The 20,776-nt window shown below is 32.9% G+C and overlaps 2 protein-coding genes across 2 annotated transcripts; both read right to left on the bottom strand.

The window, feature by feature from the left end:
- Positions 1-2,172: 2,172 nt before the first annotated feature.
- On the bottom strand, positions 2,173-4,011 carry LOC125189438. Its single transcript, XM_048086717.1, has 2 exons — positions 2,824-4,011; positions 2,173-2,178 (listed from the first exon to the last, which is right to left on the bottom strand). The coding sequence occupies exons 1-2, from the start codon at positions 4,009-4,011 to the stop codon at positions 2,173-2,175; spliced, it is 1,194 nt and encodes a 397-aa protein (XP_047942674.1).
- Positions 4,012-13,840: 9,829 nt separating this feature from the next.
- On the bottom strand, positions 13,841-15,774 carry LOC125191177 (3-oxoacyl-[acyl-carrier-protein] reductase FabG-like). Its single transcript, XM_048088672.1, has 3 exons — positions 15,439-15,774; positions 14,414-14,643; positions 13,841-14,324 (listed from the first exon to the last, which is right to left on the bottom strand). Exons 1-3 carry the CDS (start codon positions 15,764-15,766, stop codon positions 14,046-14,048), a joined length of 837 nt encoding a protein of 278 aa, XP_047944629.1. The 5' UTR covers positions 15,767-15,774; the 3' UTR covers positions 13,841-14,045.
- Between the last annotated feature and the right edge of the window lie 5,002 nt (positions 15,775-20,776).

Genomic DNA, 20,776 nt, shown 5'->3' with positions numbered 1-20,776 from the left:
TTTGTTTTTTCAAATTTTACATACGCGGAAAAATACATCATATGGTAGACTTTAATATTACCAATCCTTTAATTCTTCCATTATTGCAATTTAGTCCCCAAAAAATATTCGTTCAAGATTAATGAAATTATATTTTATGGTAGTAGTCATTCGATTTACCCAATTCTGGAGTGGAAATGGAGGTGATGACAAAATTTGATTTTGAGGTATTCTAACGTGAGTGAGCAGTGATAAATCTATACTCCTATAGTACTACATGATTGTATTTTGTAGGTATTTGCATTTAAAATGAATTCATGAATATTAATTAATTTAAAGTGAATTAATGTAGAAAAATATTAACCTTTTCAAATTAAGTATATTTAATTTAATAAGATTAACTTTTTTTTATTGGATATCTATGTAATTATCTCCGGACCAAATTGGAAATAATATGTAAATTTGACCTAAAATTTTCAAATCAAACTCTTAATGATATCTTTTAAAATGGAGTATAACAAATGTAATTCGATAAGAAAATAATATAATATAATATAATTAATTTAAATAAAGATTATTCTGCTTTGATTTAAAAATTAGGAAGATTATGTATATTTATCTTTTTTTTATTTGTAATATATTGTGAATGAGGGGATAATCTTACATCAGTTCACTTGAGGCAGATTCTTTTCACATGATATAATTATTTATGGTTAATTGCTAAAAATCATTAAATTTTGACTGTTTTTTTTTTATTTCGATTGCGATATAAATGATTGCAATAGCGGTCTCATTTTTCAGTTTGCAACAAAATTGACACGCTCAATATATTTCTTATGCCACATCATTTGGTAGGTGAATATGGTGACAGTATAAATCCTACTAGTACTATTTTCTTCTAGTGTGACTTTTTTTTCAATAATCGCAAAAATTTAGGTATAGGATGAGTGACTCTTTTTGATATAAAATCAATGTTTGTGATAATTGAAACAATTAACCCTATTAATTTTATGATTATATTATAAAACGTGTTAATCATATGTATGCCGTGCTGAGGAAGTTTGTGGAGAGGTTGAGGGTTTGTTACTAGAGAAGGATCTGATAATTGCAGCATTTGTGAGTGACAAAAGGATTTAGTGGAAGTATATTCGGAGTAGTATTTTTGTGCAAATTAATGTTTATATAATCAACATGAATTTTCTTGGATACTGTCCTAAAGTAAATTAGATTAACGGATATAAATGTTAAGCATGTTTTTCATAAATTGTGGAATATTTGATATTAGTCAACTCTATTATATTTAACCAATCAATTTACCTTTTAAGAAAAGACTTGCACGGTAAAAATAAAAGGACAAATAAAAGTAGGTATTGGAATTATTAATTAGCTTTGCTGCGTTTTTCATATTCACGATACGTGAAATTCACGTGTCAATCTATTGAGGGGTGTTTTAATCGTGTACAATTGTACGTGTCCGCGTGTTATGTACACGTGCCACCTTGTTACCTGTCAGTTCATATTTTATTATACGGGAATTTTTTTTTTTCTTAAATGAAACTATTTTTCATTAAATAAAATAAAAATATCAATTTTAGTAGATTCTATATGCTATCAAAATATGTATGAAGTGTCGAACTAACGAGAAATGAGATAATCCTTTATATATCACCGCAAGTAGGGGTTTGGCGCCACACTTTTAATCAGAAAAAGGAAAGAAATATAGAATATAAACTAAACTCGCTATTCACTGATAGAAATGTACTATAAAAAATTTCCGTCACTTAACAGGGTTAGTAATAAATTAAGTATTGGCAGATCCGTCGCTTATCAATAAATATTTTAGTGACGGATTTGTCTATTACTAAAGTTACTAGTCCATACAGTGATAGAAAACATAGGTGGCTACCATGATAAGCTCGTATTAGTGACGGTCTAATATGTCACTAATTAGTGACAGACGCTTTTCAATCATTTATCCTTCACTAATCACTGAATTATCGGTTGTTCTCACTACTTAGCATTTTTTTGTAGTGAACAACAAAGAAGTATGAAAAATAAAAGTTCAAGTACTAAAGTAAATGAGAACCACCAAATTCCTAAGTACTTGGACACAGTGTAAAACTCGACTAGTTAACTAGTGGATCACTAAGTTTTGTTGATTGATTTTTGATATAAAAGACATAAAGTAGTAGTCTAAAACTTAAACCAGACATAGAACTAAAATTACTAAGGCTAAAAAGGAAAGTAGGTCATTTTCGTTGGGACAAAGGGAGTAACCGTGAGAGTTGTGTGTAGCGGTTGACAAAAATTTGACAATTTTAAACCTCTTTTTTTATAAGCAGTAAATGCAACAAAACATTCAAACTACTAGCAAGAGGTATGGAGTGAATTATAAAACAAGTATTAAAACAAAGTAGAATAAAACAAAAGACCATAAAAATGCTAGGAACATTGAAAGCAAACAAATTACCCCTTGTTGGCTAACCTTACACCAACCCAAACAACAAAATCCCAAGAAGTAGACAAAGAGAAAGAAACATAATACTCAGAGTGGTATAACAAAAATCTTGCAAAAACAAGATTGGGAAGTAACCTAAGGGCATCCACAATGGGACGCCCTAAGCGACGCCCTATGCACCGCCACGTCAGCATTTTATCCTCCTCCTATTCCACCTGCAGTGGGGCGGACTATAGCCCGCCCTAAGCGACGCCCTAAGCATTTTTCTATTATTTGAATATTTAAATACTTCAAAATTTGGAAAACTAACTTCATTTCATTAAAATTCAAACATTACAATACGAAAAAAAAACTACAATTTCTCAACGGCGGTTGCGGTTCCAAACTTCTTCAATCACGTCGATCATGAGCTGAGTATGGTCTTGTTGGTTGCGCATTGAGGCCTGTCGCTCTAGAACCGCACCGAAGCCGGTCGGTAATCCTCGAGTGACCGGCGAGGTCGCCGTGCTTTTGGAGCTAGATCCGGCTCCATCATCCACCCAATTGGTGACATGGCCACGTTCTTGTTCGACTATCATGTTATGCATGATGATGCACGCATACATGACGTCGGCGATGACTTCCTTGTACCAGAAACGCGCCGGACCTTTCACGATTGCCCACCGCGATTGGAACACCCCAAAAGCCCGCTCCACATCCTTCCGCGCGGACTCCTGCTTTGCCGCAAACAAGACTCTCCTCTCACCAATTGGGCAGCTGACCGTCTTCAAAAAAATAGGCCACCTAGGGTATATGCCATCGGCCAAGTAGTACCCCATATGATGTGTGCGGCCGTTGGCAGTGAACTGAATGGCCGGACCGCGACCCCTGCACTGATCGGCGAATAGGGTGGACGAGTTGATAACGTTGATGTCATTGTTCGACCCGGCTACACCAAAGTAGGCATGCCAGATCCAGAGGCGGTGGTCAGCGACGGCTTCTTGGATCATCGTCGGGTGGCTGCCCTTGTAGCCACTAGTAAATTGACCTCTCCAGGCCGTCGGGCAGTTCTTCCACTGCCGGTGCATACGGTCGATGCTCCCCAGCATCCCGGGGAAGCCGTGCACCGTCTCGTGCATCCGCATCAGGCTCTGGCAATCATCAGCGGTCGGGCGTCGCAAATATGTGTCGCCAAAAGCCTCCACAACTAACTTACAAAATTTCTTCGGACATTCGCGGCCAGGTGTATCCCGACATGAAGGTACTCGTCGAACATATCCGCTTGTTGTGCCGTATGCCAAGCGGCGGATCGCAACCATGCACTTACGCAGCGGCGTAAGTCCGGGTCTGCCGATCCTGTCTTCCCGATACTGGAAGTACTCATCACGTCCCTCCAACGTGTGCACAATGCGGAGAAAAAGATCTTGGCTCATTCTAAAACGTCGGTGAAAAACATTCGGGCCCCACCTTGGATTCTCGGCAAAATAATCTGCGAACAGACGTTCGTGCGCTACGTCTTGCTCGCGGGGGACAAACGTCCGACGTCGTATCGGGCGAGGGACCCGCGCCTCCGCCGCCGCCTGCTCCCGCTGCATTTGTGTCAAGCATTCCGCCTTGGCTTCATTAACGGCATCAAACAAGGCTCAAGTCAAGGCCCGTCTGCAGCCATCCGATGTACTCAAATCGTAGTCGTCGAGATTCATTTTTGAGACGATGGGAGAGAATAATTGAACAGAAATTGAAGAGATAAGTGTGTGAAATGGTAGTGAATAGTAGTGTTTAAATAAGAAAAATATTTTGAAAAAATTCAAAAAAAAAAAGGAAACGCGTGCCCATCGTCCGTTACCCATCGTCCGCGTCGTCCACAGTGGCAGACGATGCGACGGGCGATGGGTATCCTCCGCGCATCGTCCGCGGACGATGTATCGGGCGCGGACGACGGGTTACCCATCGTCCGTCGCATCGTCCGCCCCATTGCGGATGCCCTAACCCCATGTGGTCATCATGGTGTAGCGCTCTATGTGCGCTCCATTCCATGTCACTTTCTCTGTGATTGAGAGGGGTTCCTTTTCCGTGCACTCTTGGGATCCGAAACCCCTTTTTAAGGTCATACATCACTTATTCTTGTGAGAATTTAAAGTTTGCCCATCACCGCCCACGTATCTAAGAACCGGGATGTCATGGAGCCTCTTCTTCTTGAATTCCCAATTAGGTTTGAAATCATGAAACGCGACCATGTTTCTTATATGCCAAAAAGACCACAACAACAATTAATGCTCGAAAGACGGTTTGGATATTGATGGTCAGTCGATCAACTTCTTACGCTGCCCAACGCAATGTAACTTAGGCATGGTAGACTTAGGATGCTCCTTTCTTGGATATGTTCATCCTTTTTTGAATACGTTCCATCTTTCATTAATTTCTTGTAGTACTCTCTCCGTCCCACTTAAGATGACACGTTTTCTTTTTTAGTTTGTTCCAACTAAGATGACACATTTCCTTTTTTGGTAACTTTCTCTCTCCAATTAATACACTCAACCACTTTTTCTCACTCCTATTAAAATATTCATCTATCTTCATCTCTCTACTTTAATACCTACACTCACCTTCTCTCTCTCCAATTAAACATTTTAACCAATAACTACTAAAATCCCGTGCCGGCTAAGCAATGTGTCATCTTAGCCGGGATAGAGGGAGTATCAATTTAATTGCCTTTAGCATCCCATTAAGAATGTTTCATTTCTACAATAAACATCCTCAAAGCATGGATATTAGCTACTTGATCATTAAAAAGATTTCAAAACCGAAGCAACAAAATAGAGCGTTCAATCAATTATAGTCATAACAATCTTATTCTATTTATATTTCATTTGACCTATTAGATAATTCTCTTTTTATGCTTTTTCACTTTGCTATAAAAATCAAAATTCAAAAATGATTAGAACTGTCGATTTAACGGTTTAGCTAAGAATCGACATGTTGTCCTGTTCAATTTAAAAGAAAATGATTAGATCAGTCGATTGAACGAGTTTAGCTAAGATTCAATTTAGACTAAAAATATAGTTGAATACTTGAACCTTCATAAATAAAAATAAAAATAAAAATAATTTGTTTCAACTGTGAATTGACCGACAGTTAAACTGATTTTTAATTACTATTAGTACTATTTTAGATATTTTTAATAAAAACTTTTATAATTTTTACAGTGAATCTAGCTAATTGTACCAACGGTGACTTTAATAACTTAATTAATCATATTAACATTCAAATCAAAAAATGAGAGTGAAAGTAATGATTATTGAATATCATCTTTGGGGTTTATAACTTTCAATCTCTTGATATGTTTACGAAATTTTTCGATAAAATTTTTGTTTATTATTTGATATTTGAACATATAATTCTTAAACTTGTAGATTTGTTAGCTTTTATTATTATTAAGATTAAGATTATGATTAAGATTTAAGATTCAAGACTGATATACAATCTCTTTCTTTGGTCATCATTCACTAATTTATCTGATAAATCTTACTCCTTGTTAGTATTTTTTTTATTTACAAATAGAATTTTTTTTTTGAAAAATGCATGTGTTATGATGATCAATTCGAATCTAATGTCTTTGACCTCAAATATTAACTATTTTATTTTTAGGACACCATATGCACAGCATTTATTGTTATTAAGAATCAATACTTATGTTCTGTAATATATTTCTTTGTTTATTTTACGCCATGTTTGGTTGCCAGGATTCTATCTGGGAAAGTAATCTGATTCCTTAAATTTTAAATTCCTGTGTTTGTTTCAGTTTTTTAATCAAACTGGGAAAGTAATCAGAATCCGAGAACAAGGAAAGTTAATACAACTTTCCAGGATTCTGAATCCTAACTATTCTTAGGTATTCTTTTTCCCAGTTTTAGGATTCTTACATATTTAAGCAATATAGTATAGTTTTATAGTTATTATTATTATTATTATTATTATTATTATTATTATTATTATTATTTACAATGTTTTAAAAATAATTTAAAATTATAAATCATACTTAATTTCACTATAATAAATAACTATAATTAAAATTATCATAATTATAACTATATTTTATAATAATTCATAATAGTAATTAATAATTTATTAATAATTAAAATATAATTATATAATATAAATTATATAATAAATAATAATTATTATATTTCATAAGTTAATAATTAATCAATAATGTCATAGTGCTATTTTAATTTATAAAATTTATTCATTATTATATTTGTAAATATTATAATTATAGTATAATAATGATTATATTTATTATTATAATAAATGAGTATAAATACTCCATGTAAGTATAATTATAATTATATTAGCATATATTATGATGGAAAATCCATATTTAAACTATCCATCGTAATAATAAATATAATAATATAATTATTATTATTTATAATTAAAAATTTATTAAAAGTTTTATAATATCATTCTTTTTTTATAAATCAAAATAATAAGTATATTTTTAGTTTGGTGTTTAAATTAAATATAAATTTAAAATCTTGATATTGTCCAAACACAGGAAAGTAAAGTTACTAGGAATCATATTCCCGGGATTCATTTTAGATTTAAGAAAATAATATTTAAAGAGTTAAATTAAAAAATATTCTCTCCGTCCTACAAAGATTGTTCCACTTTGACCGGACACCGGTTTTAAAAAATGTAATAGAAAATGAGTTGAAAAAGTTAGTGGAATGTGGGTCCTACCTTTATATACTCCATCCGTCCCATGCTACTAGCACTTTTCATTTTAGGCCGTAAATTTAAGATTGATTTTTTTGTGTAATTAAGTTAGAATTTTAAGTGTAATGAGACGTCACTTAATAAAGGACCTCTTAACTTAAACTAACATATTAATTAAATGCATTAATTCTAACTTAAACTATAAAAAATTTAAGGAGTTTGTGACGTGCCGAAAAGTAAAAGTGCAAGTAACATGGGACGGAGGGAGTATTAGTTTTATAATAAAATGTGAGTAGAAATGTGTTAGTGGAATATGAGGTCCACTACCAACAATGGTAAAAAGTGAAATGAGACAATCTTTGTGGGACGGACCGAAATGGAAAAATGAGACAATCTTTATGGACGAAAGGAGTAATATAGTAGAAGAGAAAATAAAATAAAAAAGTAAAATGAGAATAAAATGAAAAATAGAATAGAATATAAGAGAATAATTAGATAATATTTTATTAAAGAATATGACCCGCTTTAGACAGGACGTTCAAAAGAAAATTCAAATTACTTATAACAAAATAGAGTTGAAAGAGTATTTCTTTAGCAACATTTTGGCATTAGGAAAATCTTAATAATATGAGAGATCCTATATGAGTATATCTTAGCAACATTTCTATAGGAGTAATTCATTCAAATAAATATAGTATTTATTTTATTCAATAAGAATATGTACTATTGATTGGACATGAGTATTATTGAATAATTGATAAAGTAAAAGAGATGTAGAGAATAAAAAAATAATTAAAGTATTATTAGTAGAGAATCAGAGAAAATAGTTTCTCATGAGACGAACTAAAAAGAAAATAGTGCATATTCTTACGAGATGGATGAAGTATACTCCATTCGTCTACGAATAGGAGTCACGTTTTTCCATTTTAGTCCTTCGTGAATAGGAGTCCCGATTCACTTTTACAATAAAAGGTAATAGGGTCCCAACTTTTTTCACTCATATTTAATTTAAAACTGATATATACAAATGAGACTCATGTTACACTAATTTTTTTTTACATAATTTTCTTGATATTTCTTAAAATTCATGCCACTAAAAAATAAGACATTTAATGACAAAGGGAGGGCGTATATCTATTGTGACAGAGAAGATAGACTGAGGTCTGAGGATAAGGGTGAGTCATCCAACAGATTTGCATCGCTAGATTGACACGTGGATATCACTTCCACTAAGTAGTTGGCAGCTCTTTTATAACAAATCTTTAAAATTGCACGCCTTTTTTATTTTAAATTATAACAACATGTAGAAAACAAATTCACTACATGCCCATGGCGGCACCTTATTATTTAAATTCAAATTTTTATCTTATTTTTTATTATCCAAGTGGGTTTGAGTTGGGGTTGGGTCGAAAATCATCTCAACTTAATTTAATTGATAGATCTTGTCCATGAATATCTACGAATAATTTTCACGTGGTACAATAACAATTCTTTTCATAATAATACCTATTCATATAATACAAAATACTTTATAGTAGTATTTTTATGTATAATAATGTTTATTGAAATAATTAAGAATTTTATATGTTCCACCAATCCCCTTTCTATCTATGTTATGCACGCTCAAAATGTTACTCATTATCCAAAATATTATTTTCTCCATCGGCCTTTAAAATTTATACTAGAATATCTCATCACTATTTTGAGAATTAAGTGTTCAATGTGATCTTCACTTTGGTTTGATCATTTTTAGCAAAGGAAATTGCATACTCAATTAATTCATTTATTTTATATTTATTATAAAATTAATATAAAACGATGTAATTTGCATTCTACCTACTTGTTCTATATATATTTTTTTACATTTATTAACATTTATGTTAAATTAAAATAAAATATTTAGTAACCCAAAGCATGTGGCCGAGTGGTATGAGACTCGTCCATCCTTAACCAAATGATCAAGGGATTGATCCATGCCCTTTGATTATGAAACAACTTTAAATCCTTGGGTCAGCTGTACTTCCATCCATTAAGGAGCCTACAAAGCAACGCAAAGATTAGTAACTGAACCCACCGGTGAACACCCTTGATAATTACTAAAAAGTAAAAAATAAAATATTTAGTCATGGACTCAGAATAGGATATTTATTCATAATTGGTGGACTATAGAGTAGAATTTAACTAAATACATTGATATTTTTTATATAGATGTCTAAAGACTAAAATCATTATGTAGTAAATGGAAGTGTTTGTTTGTGTAAGGAAGAGGTTGGTTGACAAAATAGAATCCGCAAATTTGACGATGGTATTTTAACTTGTAAGCGCAGAACATGTATTAATTGCAATTGGCCCAATAGTCATAACAATTCCCTGGTTAAAAAAGTCAACTCTTAAAAATGATTGTAGTATGTCTTCACCTAACACACTATGCTATTTATAAACAATTTCATTATTTAGCTATTGATTAATACCAGCAATATTTATTAACTTTGGAAATATGACAGAATATCATACATAACTTCTTTTGTAGTTGAATTTTACTAATGTTGACCAGTTAAGTCTAGAATAATAGTATAATACAGTAGTAATAATGAAAGAAAAAAATATTTCCATTTAAACTTAATTTTATAAAGAAATTTGAATATTAGTAGTAACATTTTAAAAGTTACAAATATTAAGTAATAAACAAATTCCTACTCTAAATAATATTTATTGTTTTTTTTTAAAGATGGATTATGTGACTACTCAAATCCCACTTTTATCCTCCCGAAATCTTGAAATATTAAAATGAGGTCATACCTAAACTATCGATAATTTGATTGGAGAACACTAATTAACTATTTATATAATTTTAGTCAGCAAATAGCAGAAAATAGGATCATAGAAATGAAGACAGCACACAATTAGTTAATCTGCCACTGTACCACATAAGATAACATTCTTCCTTCTCGTTACTTAACTACCTCATACACAAATGAATAATAGTAGAACTAGTAAGTAGGAACTATGTCCGTATGTGAATAGGAGTCTCATTTCATTCCAATTCAAATTTTAAGAAATACTACTATTAATAAAAATGGATAGAAAAAAGTTAGTGATATATAAATATCACTTGTATTTATTAATTTTAAATGAAATGTGAGTGTAATGAGTTAGTGGAATGTGTAGTCTATTACTTTGGCTAATCTTAATCTCATAGTCCACTTCTATATTACATATATTTAAGAAAATAGAAATAAACATACTTATACGCATCAGCAAAATGAATATATGTTGATTTTAGGAGACGAGTTAGTAATTATTTTTTGCATAGTTTGCATTCAAATATTAAATGTTTAGCTTATGTACCTCAATTTTTTCAAACATTTCTTCTTAAATAATTGAAAATCTTTTCTCAAATAGCAGTCCAAGATAAATGCGACCATAGTTTTTGGAGTGAGTCGCAGTCAAAAGTACTACTCCATGACCATAACTATATTTTTAATCTTTCATTTTTATTTTTGTAACCTGTAAGTTTGAATATGAAGTTTGACTCAAGATATAGTCAGTTTCAATTATTTCTTATGATTTGCCATTTCTCTTTCCCCTTTATATACAATTTTGAATATTAATCATCCATCCATATTATTAGTGATGAGCACATTAAATAATTATGTGTAGTCAAATTTCAAAAAGCCCTTTAGACATTTAATTAAATACGTCGCATATTTACAATCTCTCAATTCAGTTTTTTTCCTCAATTTTCATTCATTCTTATTTTACCCTCTCTAGTCACATCTCTTATCCCACACTAATTTTTAATTAAACTATACTGGTTGATGATTAAATATCTGACATATAGCAAGTCAGCAATGTGATAAAAACTCGAAACTATTTTTACAACGAATCACAATACAAATTTACTTAATTCGCGAAAATGAAAGACCACCAATTACTAGTCTGATTACTTTAATACTCCTTAAACTCCTCTCCAACTAAGAAGGTTGAAATTGAATATGTACTTTTTTCCATAATATTTTGTTATATTATGCATATATTTTTTTTGAATTATAATCATATTGATTGACCGAATCTTCAATCTATTGCTTACGGAAGAACTGTTTTAATAATTATAATTGTGCTTTGTGGTCGTATTTTAAAAATATACCCAATAGTATTATAACAAAACTCTAAGCTCCTTTGATAAGAAAGATGAGATATAACAAGATTTGTTAAATAAGATAAGAAATGCGGGCTCTGTGTCAAGATAAGCTCGGATGAAGGTTTTTTCGTTTGTTGTTTGGTAAACAAGAAATTATCTAGATTTTGTATTAATAAATCACAATAAATGAGGTAGAAATGTTATCCGACCAAATTTGTGAGATACATATTATTTATTTTAAGGAAAAATTTACAGGCTCGGATGGGCTATAGAGAAAACCACGGGCTGACATAATAGATTAACTATGATATCAAACACTTAGAAATAATCATATAAGTATCTATATCTAGGCATTACTAACTTATCAAACGGATTTATTATTCCAAAATCAAAGTTACATATAATTAGTTTTATCAAATTTTACCTAATCACACACAAAAAAAAGAAATCAAGAAAAATAATTGCGGAGCAATTTAAGAAATATTACATGTGTATATATATATTTTAAAAATTTTTGTTGAACGATTCAAGATTCTTAGTTGTATGAGATGAAATTTAATAATTCAGTAGTAAACAATAGCTTCCCACTATATCTTTCGATTTTATTTCATGTTATAATTAATACTCCTAAATATTTTGTTAGCTGGAGATTTTAGTCAAATTCGATAATTACATAATTGAGATCCATATTTTTATTTAATTAATAACAATATACGCCACATTAAATTTGTGTCGTACAAAACACCCAAAAATAATAAGGGAACATGATTTCGGTCAACTTTCTACTGTGCCTGCCTCTTAGTAAAAAGTGAATTAGTACTATGAGTAGAATAATAATGTTCCTCTCTTGAGATTATATATACGGTATTTAATACTCCCTCCGTCCTATAAATATCATCTCATTTTTTTATTTTCGTATGTCCCACAAAATTTGTCCAATTTCACTTTTTACCATTTTTGGTAGTGGACTCCATATTTCACCAACTCATTCTTCTTCACATTTTCAACTTATTTTTTATTATATTTTTTAAAATTCGTATCTGGTCAAAGTGAGACAATATTTGTGGGACCGAGTAAATAATTTCTCAAGCAAGTAAAACAACAAAATTAGTTTCGCAGCAACTGCAGATGCATTGAATAGGAAGCTGTTCTTGAAAGTCAAATAAAACATAAATTAAAAATTTTAATATGCTTTCGGAAAACCAGACTAAGATTTAAAATAGACATAAATGCATACAGACTTTATTTTGACAATTTTGAGCAGATATTTCAGTCGCGTCGGCGCATCCAAAAGACTTTGGTCGGTGTTATTTTAATGTGATCCTTTCTAACAATTTATATTAAACTTAAACTTATTTTAATGTATATATTATAATAAATAGTGATTTTATTTTAATTATTTATATTAAATCTAAAATTTAAAAAATATTTTATATATTATACTCATTTACTTGTAAAATTGAAAAATATGTTTTAAATTTTTAGCATAAACCCAAAGATAAGTACTAAAAATATTTCAAAACCAATTCCATTTTGATTTCAAAATGAAATTGGTTTTGAAAATTTGGAAGGTGTTTTAGATTTTTACTTAAAAATCAAAATTGGAATTGATTTTGAAATAACATTGAATTTTCCATTTTAGATTTTAGTTTATTATTGGAGATAGTCTTACAATAAATATTTTTTAATATTAAATTAAAAATATCATGGATATTAGATTTCTATATATATTTATATTCATAAATTGATTATTAAGTTATGGAAATAGTAGTATCACCTTCAGATATTGTAAGTTGTTTTTTCCGATTTTATTTGTAAAATAGGATTAAAAAGATACTCTATTCTCTTCGTCCTTAGAAGTAGACAAATTTATAAATATCAATAATTTACTTGCAAGAGAGAGGTCGGAAAAAGTAAGAGATGTGTATGATTATTATTGGTTGACAATTTTCTATATTTAGACTTAGCTTAATTTTGGGTGATCGGAAATATTTCTTTGGGTGTATGTGTTTCATTCTTAAATCCGATTCACTACGTAACGTGATAATTTTGACAATTTATAAGTCAATCATGTATATTATCGAAGTAGTCAAGTCAAGTATGTATAGTTAAATTCAAATCTAATTTGTCACAAATGAAGCTCAAATTGAGTATTGAAAAAAACTCTGGATAGGACCAAACTTTTCATGAAAGATGGAGTTTAGATACATGAGCCAGTTTGCAAAGTCATGGGCCCCATTTTTAAAAAGCTTCATGTATGTCTATATATACACTTTCTTATCTTAAAACAAAAAAACAGAGGGTAGCGAGTCAGACCACTTTAATACTTAAGTTTGGGCCCATTAATGCCTATTGGATTGGGCCGCTTTTTGTGTTCGGTGATAATGCGAGGTTTAATCTATAATTTGATTTGGCTAAAATTTAATTTATAATTCGATTTAGCAGATGCAAAATGTAATGAATGTAAGATATATGATGAAGAGATCCTATTTCAATTTGTCCCTTTTAGAACAAATTCTTTGAAAATTTATTGTTACCGCTAAATACATAGAGAGAATGCTGATTTTAATGAAAAACACAAGTCTATACTCTCACTCCAACTTGACCATTTCAATTTATTGACATTTAAACACATGATTCTAATTGCAAGCTCAATTAAAACACACACACAATTGGAATATGATCTACTACTGAACAATTTATTGACCTTTTCTTGAATTGGAAAGAAGCCCATGAGCCTTATTCAAATGACTGAAATGAGAGAGAGAGTCAGAGGGAAGAAAAAATGGGAAAAGATGGGAGAGTGTAGCCAGCGTCAACGATGAAGACATTCCCAGAAACATAAGCAGAGGAGTCATGAATCAAATAACGAACAAGTGAAGTAAGTGCTGGATCCGAACTTCCAAATGTTCGAAGCGGAATCGTTCTCTCCGCAACATTTTGCAGCCATTTATGCACCATTAGTTGCTCCGTTATCTCCGATTTGAACAATCCCGGTGCGATCGCATTCACCCTTATATTATACTCTCCCAATTCTAGCGCCATTGTCTGAAAAATAATTCTTAATGAATACTATCATTCTAAACTTTTACTTAAAATATACAAGAATGTTTTTGTTTTCAATTAATTAATGTTACTTTGGTGATGTTGTTGAGGGCAACTTTGGAGGAACTATAGGCCACGCCACCGCTGTGATAGACTCGGTTTAGGCCGGCATTGGATGATATGTTGATTATGGAGCCACCGCGGCCGGCTGCGCGCATTCTTGAGCCGACGTGCTTGGAAACGATCCATGAGCCAGTTAAGTTTGTTTTCACCACATTGCTCCAATCCTCATCTGAAAGCTCCAGTGATGATCTCTTGGGCCCTACCAAGTGATGAATTTGTTGACTTTTTATTGTGAAAAAGAAAATAGTAGTTCTACTTATTAGAAATGGACCACTCACGGTCTCACCCTTAAAAGGTCTTATAAGGGGGAGAGTTATCCATCCTTATATAGATGAGATAGTATCATCACCAAGTCTATTTTAAAAAGAAAAATTAATTACGTCCGGAAAAAAGTAATCACGAACTCATATATTGCATGCACTTATAGAATATCAATTTTATGATCAAATTAGCTGAATATGGTTTTTCATTTTCGTTTTAAATATTTGTACTTATTCAAACCTATCCCTGTAAAAGAAAGAATTTGAAACCAAAATTGCTTTTTAACGAGGAGACAGAGAAGAGAGACTTGGTTTGCTTTTATTTTATAAATTTTCTATGGAAATGAAGTTAAAAGTAACAAATAAATTATATATGTCACAAAAATAATTATTACCAAAGAAATAAAAATGCAACACATGCATTTTCTTGGTGGAAGACTCAAATTTCAGATTGGATTTGGAAGTATGCCACTAATAGAATGTGAATAATTTACTTATTTAGCTCGAACTTTGCTTTCATAAAAATTCTTTAGCTTGAGTTAAAAAACTAATTACCCCCTTTGTCAAAAAAAAGTACCGAGCATTACACTAGGTTGATTGACTAGGAAATCTGAAACTTAATTAAGTTAATTAAACTGAAACCCGAAAGCTTAACTCAAGAATATTATAAACTGAATGATCTGTAACCGAATAGACCGATCATTCGATAGGATTGGGCCGATTAACATTCCTACCTCTCACACCAGCGTTGTTGATCAACACATCGACTTGCCCGAATGCGCTCCAAGCTTTTTCGACAGCAGCCTCGATAATCGGACCGTCCGCTGTGACATCGAGTTCCACAACTTTAGCTCGACCAATTAAACCGTCCACTTTGTTGATTTGATGGCATAGGGACTCGAGCCGGTCAATTCTTCGAGCAGCTGCAACGATCCGGCAGCCGGCTGCAGCGAGATCGAGGCAGAATTCGAGACCGAGGCCGGAGGATGCGCCAGTGACCAGGACGATTTTGTTTGGGAGTTGAGCCCATGGCCCCAATTGATGTTGGAATTTTGCAGGCATTGTTCTAGTATTAAAGTATATAATTAATTGTTTCAATTGAGGTTGGTTGTTGGCTTACAAAGAAATTTATAGGCTATGAAATGAAATGATTCTACATTGGTCACATATTAATGTTGGCTGCTAGTGATTTTTCACGTGGGAGTACCAATTTCTTGTACTATGCTATAGTATAATAAAGCATTACATAAAACTATACACAAATGCTATACCTAACCACCCATAACTGATAATTAGTACACAAAACATAAAATCTACAGCTACAAAAAAAAAAAAAAAAAAAAAAAATCATTGATCAGGTACTACTTAAATTCACAAATAATGCTTATACGTATGAAGCAGAACATTTGTCTCTCTATATAATGCATAATACTTCGTGGAAGAGTCAATTTTTGTGACATAACAAATGAAAAAGAGTTTAACTATACATAATTATATACTACTACAAGATATATATGATTGGTTTAAATAAAAATATTATTATTATTATTATTATAAAAACGTGAGAACAGCTGCATTGAATACATGAAATAAATAATTTTTTTCCCTTCATAATTCAAAAATACCACTTACATATTCCATGAAAATGTATATGTACCGAGGCATAACATTATCATTGTACTCCTTAATCCCGTAATAAAAAGTCACATTTTGTCATTTCGGTCCGTTTCACGATAAGATTCATATTTCACTTTTACTGTAAATGGTAAGGAGATCACACATTCTACTAACTCACTTTCTCTCACGTTCTATTACAAAATCAATATAAAAAGTGGACCTCATATTCCACTAATTTTTTCAATCCACTATTATTTACATTTCTTAAAATCGGTGTCAATTCTAAATGTATCTTCTATTATGGGATTCTATTATGGGATGGAAGGAGTAAATACCAATTCTACTATGGTACTATAATGGTGGTAACCAATATCCGTCTTCTCTTAATCTGTGTATGCATTAATAAAATTTTATGTACATTACAATCATGTATTTAGTCAATAATGAAGATAAATCATCAGTAATTGTATATGCCTATCAATATACCATGTGAGGCAAGCTCTATATATTTGATTCTCTCTTTGATTTGCTATGGTAAATAAGTAGGCCACGTCAGTTTGTTCTTGAGAGATTAGAATAAAAATAAAGAATCGCGTAAATTAAAATCACTCTCAACCCTAGTCTAGCTAGCCCCTTCAAAAATTTATTTTATTTCACCGAGGGAACATTTATTACCAGCTAAAAAATAGCTAAGAAAATAATGAGTGTAGACGTTGTGCTAGCCAAGTTTATCTAAAATCGATTATGCTAGATGTGTAAATTCGGTATGTTAACTACTTAGATTTGCAAGGCAAAGTTCTTAAATATACAAATATTAATTATAAAAATATTTAACTTAGAATTTTAAATTTTTTTGAAAGGGTCGCAAAATGATTAATATAAAATTTATTTTAAATCCATTAATGTTTATAAATCGATTTTTAATATAAAATGTTAGAAGAAGTTCGATTATGTACTCACAATTATGTACGATTATCACTGCCATAACATATATTCACATACTAATACTCCCTCCGTCCCAAGTTACTTGAGTCATATTCCCTTTTAGGTTGTTCCAAGTTACTTGAGTCATTTCTCTTTTTGGCTAAAAACAAAACATCTAATTTCACCTACTTTATTCTTTCTTTTACTTTACTCTATCCTCGTTTTCTTAATTTATTCTCTTCTCTACTTTATTTAATTCATTAAACACACTTTTTTAAATCTCGTGCCAAAAAAAAACATCTCAAGTAACATGGAACGGAAGGAATACTATTTAAAAGCAACCGCTACACATGCATGCAGCTGTTTTTTCCACCTGCTGCCAAAAAAGTGTGATGCATATGGCTTCAAAATGCGCTGACCCATTTTTGGGGCTTTACTGTGAATACCTTACTAAATACTCCATTCATCTACAAAAAATAATTCAATTTGTGGACGACACATTTTTCTAAGGAGAAATTGGTAAAGTAAGAATTAAGAAGAAAATGTAGGTAAAATAATTAAAAGAAAGAGGGAGAAAAGTAGGTAAAGTATGAGAAAAACGATAAAAAAATGGATAAAATATAAGAGATAAACTTTTCATTTTTAGAAATGTACCTATTTTTTGTGGACATTTCAAAATGATAGAATGAGACTATTTTTTGTGGATGAGGAATTAGGCCATCCGCATCCCTGTCTCTTATCTGTCTTTTAACCGTCTCATATCTTCACTATTCATGGTCACATTGTACTTTTCACCCCATCTCTTAACTAAAAGACATTACATGCATCCCTCCATCTCTTAACCATCTCATGTCTTAACTATTCATTCAATTTTTTTTTAATTTCCAACAAATTCAATTAATAAAAACACACTTCATTAAATAAAATAAAATTACAATTTAAAATCCGAAAAAATAAAAAAAAATGATTAAAATTTTAAAAAAATAAAAAATAGATAATTTAAAATACTCTAAATTAAATTATAAAAACTACTCCGCCGACGAATCATCCCCCGAAGGCGGTGGCGGTGGCGGTGCCCTCAAGCTAGCGGGAGGCAGAAAACAAATTTGGCTTGCCAAATACTCAATTCCGGCAGATGAGCTTCATATTGGGGAGGCGTCATGTGGAAAGTGTCAGCCATCGTGGCGAGCAGGTACATGGACATTAGGGTGTTCGAGCTCGAGCCCGCCTGGCTTGATTCGCCGTGGCCCCTCCCCCTCCCTCTAGCCGCCTTCGCCGCCTTGGTCCCTTGCGGCTGACGTCGTGAACCGGAGGAGCCCCCTGCATCGGTGGCCGTGCCCTCAACCTCTTGTGAGGTGTTGCCTGACCCCCCCCTCACTAGACGAGTATTGGCCACCCGCCGTGTGCTTCGTGCGTTTCGAGTTTGACCCCGTGCAAGATGGGACACCGCCGGCCCATATTTCAAGATGGTTGACCGACGACCAAACATCGACATGTTTGAAATCTTTTTTGGTGTCGTCTTTAAAGACGCGCAAAGCCACTCTCAGAATGTGGCTCCACTGACTTTGCTTTGGTAATTCGCCGCTTCAGTCCTGTAGATCGTGCAAAATTTTTTGACATCTCTGTCGCATCGGTCAAAATGACTATGGAGCATCTTCAAGTTGCGGTGGCTAGCCGCCTTCGGCTTTGTCTCGTTGTAAGCTTCGGTGACCTTTTTCCAAAAACACAAGCGGGTTTGTTGATTCCCGACGATGGGATCGTACGAGACGCTGACCCAAGCGTTGTACAGAGCCAACGTCTCCTTGCGGCTGTATGGATGACGACCTAGATCCTCGTCCTTGCCCTCTTCCTTCTCGGCATCGACGTCGCGACTGGCGAAGCCTCCACCGCCTCGTCCTCCTCCTATCGGAAGGTTTTCCGGAGTGTGTTTGTCACGACCGCACTTTGCTAAGGATAGCAAAGCCGGGAAACCGTGAATAGGGGTGGGGAGTCAGAGGAGGGGAATAGAAAAAGGGATAATAATGACTGAATATTCACTTAGAAATAAAAGGAAACAATTTCAATTTAACTCTTAATCACTAGAATTTGAATGAAATATCTTACTTTTCAAAATTCAAAACCTTATTCATCAATAGATATTTATCAGAGTATGGAAGGACAGTTGATGCTATATATAACCTTAGTATGCAGCGGAATGAAAACGGTCACATGTATGGAGACATGCACCGCCGAGAGCCTCTACTTAAAATAAAATGAAAATCATAACTCTGCTCAGCATTCTCCACCGTCACTGCTCAACCTGCACATTTAGAAATATATGCAGCGTTGAGCATAAAAATACTCAATGAACATATTGCCGAAATATACATACATAAAATGAAAATATTGTCATGCTGATACGCTCACATTTTGCACTATTTTAAGGCCATTTTGTGGTCCGTCTTTAATGTCAAAGTTGCATTACATATCCATTATTTGCATATTTCATCTATTTTGGTATTTTGACATGTTTTGTGAGAAATGTGCATATTTGAGCCTAAAAAGGGAGTTAAAACACGAAGTAGGAAATCTGGAGAGTTTCAGGTGGCGTCCGGCAACCGCCGCAACACTTCCGGCGACCGCCGGGAAGTGCGTGGCGATTGCCACAAGGAGTCAGAAGCTTCTGGACTGCACGCGGCGACCGCCGGCCAAGGTGCGGCGGCCCGCCACGAAAACGGGGCGCGTGACAGCTGTCTTCAAACTCAATTTGCCGGCGATCCTGAAGTCCGATCAGGGCGTTCTACACATCATTCTCTTCGTCTTGAAAAGATCTTCAAGATGTTAAAGAATCACCTCAATCGGAGTTCTGTGAAGAGAGTTATGGCCGTTCTACCAAAGTCGCGCAAAGCTGCCAGCTGCAGTCTAGGCGGAAATTTGAAGAAGGAAAGAAGATATTACCTTGAGAAGCCAAATCTTTTCCTTCTATTATGGGGAACGAAAATTACATCTTTCCTAATGCTTGGAGGAAACTTATTACCAAATTTAAATCCTTCTCAAGCTTATATATATCCCATAACCTCATTCATAGAATTCAACCATTCCATAGTCCCAAAAAGGGGACTCTTCCTCCAACCCTAATTCTTCATCATCTTTTTGCCAATTATTTCCATAGCATAAATTTGAGAGTTCTTCATTGTGCAAGGGATTGGAGAAGGATTTCAAGAACATCAAGAACGACAAGGATTCAACCTTCGGGTTTTATTTGCTTTAGTTTTATCTTCAAATTGTCTTCCATTCAATCTATGTGTTTAGCTTATTCCATTATGTGTAACTAAACTCATAGGATTCTAGGGATGTGTTAGTAACGACTTTGGTTATACAATTCTTTTTTCTATTTAATATCCGTTTTGTTTTTACTTTGACTCTTCCCTAAGTAGTTCTGATGTTGCATGATTAAGTGACACAATCTTGCATGATTTAATATAACTTGCTTCATAACTGTGAGAGAGTTCTAGCGAGTTAGATCCACTTAGTAGACGCTACAGTTAGTTT

Source organism: Salvia hispanica, chromosome 5 (genome assembly GCF_023119035.1).
Source record: "Salvia hispanica cultivar TCC Black 2014 chromosome 5, UniMelb_Shisp_WGS_1.0, whole genome shotgun sequence".
In the NCBI taxonomy this organism is placed as follows: Eukaryota; Viridiplantae; Streptophyta; class Magnoliopsida; order Lamiales; family Lamiaceae; genus Salvia; species Salvia hispanica.
This window is presented reverse-complemented; position numbering and strand designations above follow the sequence as displayed.